We start from the raw sequence: 6,427 nt of genomic DNA on the forward strand, positions 1-6,427 counted from the left end.
CAGAAATTAAAGATTTTTTTAATTAAGATTTTATCCAAAAACAGCATTTTTAAGTGAAAAAAAATAAAATAAAAATCAGACCTTACAGACAGAAACATGATCATCTTTATCTTCATCTATAAAGGTTTGAACAGTGGTTGTGGTTTCCTGATCACACACACACACACACACACACACACACACACAATCAAAAGACAGTGCAAGAAAACCAGCATACATACCACACACACACACACTATCTATACAAAGAAATCTGACATCATATATATCTGCCTTTTTTTAATGACATCATTATAACAATTTTTTTTTTGGTCTGAAGTTCAACAGAAAATAGAAATAGATTTCTACAATAAATCTCCAAGTCATCCTTTGATCGTTCACCTCTTGTCTTTATATGGCTGTTTATAATCGACATCATTCTGTTTACATCCAGTGAACATGAGCTCAGACTTCAAAATCTCACACACACACACACACACACACACACACACACACACACACACACACACACACACACACACACACACACACACACAAAACAGAGTTCCGAAACTTCAGAAGCGCATCAGGAGCGACACCAGACACTCGTAATAAATGATCACAGAGTGTTAATAGTGATGTTTATCTGTTTAACTGTAACGGCGCTGCTGCTGCTGGTGGTTTGGTCCTTTTCCTTCTATTGTCTAATCACACTACAATCATCCCGCATGCTTCCTAGATCACAGTTCGGTATTATACCGAATGTTTGAAGAGTGTCCTCTGTGTAGCTGTAGCTCTAAGTGTTAAGGTGAAATTCTAAATCATTAGCATGGAAAATATCCTGAAAGGAACATTTAAATGAATCTGGTCACTAGAAGCCATTTTCTTTGTCTGCTTTGAAGAGGAAGCGCTCTGTACAAAGTCCTGAATCATCCTAATCATCCTGAGATCCTTCTCTCTCACACACACACACACACCCCTTACACCCCCACACACACACACCCCTTACACACCCACATACCCACCCCTTACACACATACACAATGCAACAGGCAGACGATAATTCACTTCTCTCTTTTTCCTTGTGCTTTTTTTTCACTTTTACAACATTAGTAATTCTGAAGTTGGCTTGGACCAAAAAAAAGAAAAAGGTGGTTAAAGAGTAGAGTTGAGGTCTAAGGAGAGTTTAATGAGTGCACATTGCCACAGCCCGGCCTGCGCAAAGCCGTTTAATTCAAAAATAAGCCCTGAATTCTGGAAGCTTCTACATCTCTCTCTCTCTCTCTCTCTCTCTCTCTCTCTCTCTCAACCCTGAATGGACAGATCTAACCCAAAACCAAATATACACATTTAATCCATCGCTCATCAAATCAAACACACGGACGAGCGTAAAGAACCAAAGAAAAAAAAGAAGAAACATTCACATGATATCTCTCTATGTCTAACACACTGAGGTCTTTGAGCTCAGACTGGACTAAAGCAGGAAACATCAGTGTGACCTTCAGTCGTGCCGACGTAACTCTCCTGCACCTTACAGCGTCACCACGACTCGGCGTCTCACTGCAGAGGAAACATTTTAAAGGATAATCAGGAAAATTAATCACATCACCTGAGGCTCAGTCACTGATCAGACCACTGAACCAGACGCACAACACTGAACACTGAACATTTACACACAACACCAAGCATTTACACGCAACACTGAACATTTACACACAACACTGAACATTTACACACAACACTGAACATTTACACACAACATGAGTCGTGACTAAGAAAAAAATGTAAGTAAATCAAATTTGGTGTGAGAGACAGAAGAGTGTCAGGAGTGTTGTGTGTATGTGTGTGTGTGTGTGTGTGAGACAGAAGAGTGTCAGGAGTGTTGTGTGTGTGTGTGTCTGTGACAGAAGAGTGTCAGGAGTGTTGTGTGTGTGTGTGTCTGTGACAGAAGAGTGTCAGGAGTGTTGTGTGTATGTGTGTGTGTGTGTGTGAGACAGAAGAGTGTCAGGAGTGTTGTGTGTGTGTGTGTCTGTGACAGAAGAGTGTCAGGAGTGTTACGTGTGTGTGTGTGAGACAGAAGAGTGTCAGCCAGAATCACAGGAAAGGTGTAGACAGTAGTGAGAGCAGCTCTGCTGTATGTGTTAATTCTGAGAATGTATCAAAAATAATAAATACAGGATTATAATTCATTTTTATTACTAGGATTGTGTGTACAAATGTTTATTTTTATTTTTTAATTATTTTGATATTTTATAATAGAATCATTATTGTGTGTATTGTTATTAATCAAATAAATAATTCAACAATTATCATTAAATCTTTTATTGTTTTGAAAATACAAATAATAATAAAAAATAAACATCTTGAGGGAATCCTGGAGCAAACTTTATACTCACATGTTGGTCGAGCTTCTGATAGTCGGATGTTTTGGGTCTCCTCGTGTACCTCGACCTCCTGCCCTCAAGCAGAAAGGCAAAGATCTGCAGAAAGACAGAAACACATCACATTTAAGGTTTAAAGTTGAGAGCCAAGCTGAAGCTCATTAGACTGCTGGCTGCAGCAGACACATCAGCAGGGTGTGGGGTTGTGTTTACATCTCTGTGGTCACTGTGGGTTCATTGGCTGGAACATTAATAAGCCCTCTGACACCCGGCTGAACCGGTTTGCTACAGTGGAGTAAAGGAACTAGGATACGCTTTGATCTTAATCACTCCACCATGTCAGTGATGCTGCTACGTCACATCAGTGAAGACATGTTAGATTTATTGGTTTGGGTTCTTTTTTAATATTTGATCACTCAATTATGAATCTTATGGCTAGCCACCTTGCGCTTGTTGTGATATCCGACGTACAGGACGGCCACCAGCACGGCAGTGGTGACGAGGTAGGCGAAGAAGTGACTGCTCTCCCCCTCCTGTGTGGGAGTAAAGACCTCCTTCTTCCCTCCGTTTCTCTCCAATTCAACTTCACCCCCGATGTCTATACCATCACTACCACTGTCTATACCATCATCCACATTTTCAGGGTCTTGCTCTAGCTCTCCTACTTCCTCAAGATTAACCTTGCCCTTTTTCTGAGGCTTATCCCCGGCCTCTTCATCAGGATTATTCTCATCTTCTTCATCATCAGGATTATTCTCATCCTCTTCATCATCAGGATTATTCGCAGTTACTCCCACAGATTTATCCTCGCCATCTTCCTCAGGATTTAGCGTTTCCTCTTCACTTTTATTCATAATGGTGGTTTGTTGATCTTCAGGGTTACTGGTCGTCTTCTCTACCGTGTCACCCGGCGGGCCTGTAATTTTTTTGTTTTCAGTCTGGACGCTTGGATTATCCGTCTTGTCCTCTTGGTACTTAGTTGTCCCATTCTTCTTTTCCACAGACAGGCCAGTCGTCCCGTCCTTCTTTTCCACAGACTGGCCAGTTGTCCCGTCCTTCTTTTCCACAGACTGGCCAGTTGTTGTCCCGTCCTTCTTTTCCACAGACTGGCCAGTTGTCCCGTCCTTCTTTTCCACAGACTGGCCAGTTGTCCCGTCCTTCTTTTCCACAGACTGGCCAGTTGTCCCGTCCTTCTTTTCCACAGACTGGCCAGTCGTCCCGTCCTTCTTTTCCACAGACTGGCCAGTCGTCCCGTCCTTCTTTTCCACAGACTGGCCAGTCGTCCCGTCCTTCTTTTCCACAGACTGGCCAGTCGTCCCGTCCTTCTTTTCCACAGACTGGCCAGTCGTCCCGTCCTTCTTTTCCACAGACTGGCCAGTCATCCCGTCCTTCTTTTCCACAGACTGGCCAGTCGTCCCATCCTTCTTGCCCACAGATTTTTCAGGTGTCCCATTCGTCTTGTTCATAGCCCGTTCAGTCGTCTCGTTCTTCTCGCCATTTGATTGTTCAGGAACCTCAACCGTCCCGCCCTTTAATAGGGCAGTCGGCTCGACTATCTTCTCCTCTGATAGGCTTTCGTTGGTCGGTTGGACGGTCACCGCATCGGCCGCCGTTCGGTTGTCTGCCGCGTCGTGGCTTGTACTGCCTACGGCGCCGGTATCACGGCGAACCAGGCCACCTGGAAATAAATACAAACACAATTTTAATTATAGCGTAAGAAGTAAAAATCTATTTAAACAAGACACCTAAAATATTCACAGGAAAACATTTCATCAGCTTAGAAAACATATTTAACAAAGCCACAGCACAAATAACTAACACTGTCTACACAAAGCCTTTAAACCATAAGGAGAAACATGAGGTCCAGCCAAGTGCACTTGTCTAGTGAGTGACGAGTGATTTGGGACACAGCCTTAGATTCTTACCGTCGGAAATATACAGAAATATCGACACCAACACCACAGCCGTTAATATCAAGCGCATTGTGACGGTCCACGAACTACACGGCGACAACCTTTAAACACGCACAGACATTAAAATAAAATCACTTTTAACCAGAGAAAATAAGCCAAACGTTCAGACGCAAACCGTCAATTTCAGTCTAAAGTGCAACGTCACACACTTCCGACTTTGACCCGAATATAAGGGGCGGAGTTTTATTACGTCACCTAAAGACTCATGAATATTCCCTTTATATACATTTAATAAAACATTCTAAAGTGTTTAACATTAATTATAGCAGAATAGTATTATAAATTTCACTTTATCTTATTATTTTATATTATTATTATATAAATATCGGCTCCATTTATTGATTTGATCGTTGTTTTATTAATAGCGATTGTTTTATTTATGTTTATTTAATGTTTATGCATTAATTATTTAAAAAAGTTATTCAGGCTGAAAATATTTCCTTTATATATATATATATATATATATATATATATATATATATATTCTGTTTATTTATTGAAGTTATAACAACAATAATATATAATTTAATTTATTTAATAGTTTGTGCTCTAATTAGGATTTGTTTTATTGTACTAATAAAAGGTGAAAGTTTTCAATAATAATTGATGGGACTGTTTATTTTTGCTGATTTATTTTGTGTAATAATTTTGTTTTTTAGTAATAGTAGGTTTTAATAATACTTGGTGAATGAATAAACAAACAAACAAACAAACCAAAACAAATAAATAAATAAAATGCACCATTGTAATGTTGTTAAAGGTCACTTAAATCCCTAAACCTGCATGTATTCGAAGCTCACAATATGGATAATAGAAGGATTACAGATTTATATTATTATTCCTTTATATTACATTATTTAGACTGATTACGGAATCAGATCCCTTACACGAAGTGATCGCATGTAGCTTTCTGTTTGTGTAGATTTGGTGTAAAACCCTTAAAGTCCACAGACCTGTTCCACTAGATTCCCTCCCAGACGAGCAGGATATGATATGATATGATATGATATTAAATAAAGACCTGCCATGTCTCCATAACAGACTCCACCCTGGGCAGGAGTGTAGGCCTCTGCATGGGTAACAAACCTCAGGATGTTAAAATATCAGTGAACGAGCTATAAAATGCTGAGGATATGGGATATAATCAGCTTCGGGGTGATTTAGTAATTCGGATTCTTCTAATTATTTCAAGGGCAATTCAAAGGCATCTGAAAGTAAGACATCTGAAAGTAATATCTTATTCGTATCTATCTATTTTATGTTTGTTTATTTAGTTATTTTTTATTGCTATAAAATCTCTTAGCATTAAGGCCTGAAGGCATCTGGAAGCTCAGGCTACCTGTCCAAAGACTGTAGGTTCATCTGTTCACTCATCTGTTCACTCTTTATTATTATTATTATTATTATTATTATTATTATTATTATTATTATTGTGATCAAATAAATAACATGTTCACCCACCTTTACAGCTGTACAGCCAAATTCCAATGCAAAGCAACACCGAGAACTTCATGGCTATTTTACGGTGAGATCCTGGTGTCGAGATGATACCGAGAATCAAAGTAAATACGACACAACTGATAAAGCGAGAAGCTTCACTGCTGACTGCTGCAACCGACTTCCGCAAACGTAGAACAAATGGGCGTGGCTTCACGATCACGTCTAAACTCCCGTGCCATTCTATCGACTCTATTGATATGGATTCGAACCTTCGGGGTTTTTTGTTTTGTTTTTTTTTTTTTGTTTTTTTTTTTTGCAGCTTATTATTAATTTTTTCCTCTCATTTGCAAATGTATTTATTTATTTTTTGTATCTGAGGGAAAAAAAACTTGGAGTATTTGTTTTTTCAGTGTGTTGTAGAGAATTCCATTTTAAAAACCACTAAATACCTTCTAATAAATTGTAAAGCGCATGAATTCATATATTAATAACTGACACGTCACAGCATTCATACCAACAACAATTCAACTGTATAATGAGTCAACATTCTGTCACAGCAGAAAGACTAGTGATAGCCCTATTAGTAGTGTTAAAAAAAAGTTGAGAGGATAGATAGATAGATAGATAGATAGATAGATAGATAGATAGATAGAT

At 39.0% G+C, this 6,427-nt stretch overlaps 1 protein-coding gene across 3 annotated transcripts; it reads right to left on the reverse strand.

Annotated features, from left to right (window-relative positions):
* On the reverse strand, positions 1-6,000 carry tgoln2 (trans-golgi network protein 2). Of its 3 annotated transcripts, none has more exons than XM_047800119.1 (5): positions 5,795-6,000; positions 2,804-4,038; positions 2,376-2,459; positions 1,014-1,539; positions 1-983 (listed from the first exon to the last, which is right to left on the reverse strand). In XM_047800119.1, the coding sequence occupies exons 1-4, from the start codon at positions 5,844-5,846 to the stop codon at positions 1,537-1,539; spliced, it is 1,374 nt and encodes a 457-aa protein (XP_047656075.1). In that variant the 5' UTR covers positions 5,847-6,000; the 3' UTR covers positions 1-983; positions 1,014-1,536. The 3 variants fall into 3 exon arrangements, with proteins under 3 accessions (XP_047656075.1, XP_047656074.1, XP_047656073.1); XM_047800118.1 differs by lacking the exon at positions 5,795-6,000 and adding an exon at positions 4,286-4,501 and having other exon boundaries at positions 1-958; XM_047800117.1 differs by lacking the exon at positions 5,795-6,000 and adding an exon at positions 4,286-4,501.
* Between the last annotated feature and the right edge of the window lie 427 nt (positions 6,001-6,427).

This window comes from Tachysurus fulvidraco, chromosome 14 (genome assembly GCF_022655615.1).
Source record: "Tachysurus fulvidraco isolate hzauxx_2018 chromosome 14, HZAU_PFXX_2.0, whole genome shotgun sequence".
Taxonomy (NCBI): domain Eukaryota; kingdom Metazoa; phylum Chordata; class Actinopteri; order Siluriformes; family Bagridae; genus Tachysurus; species Tachysurus fulvidraco.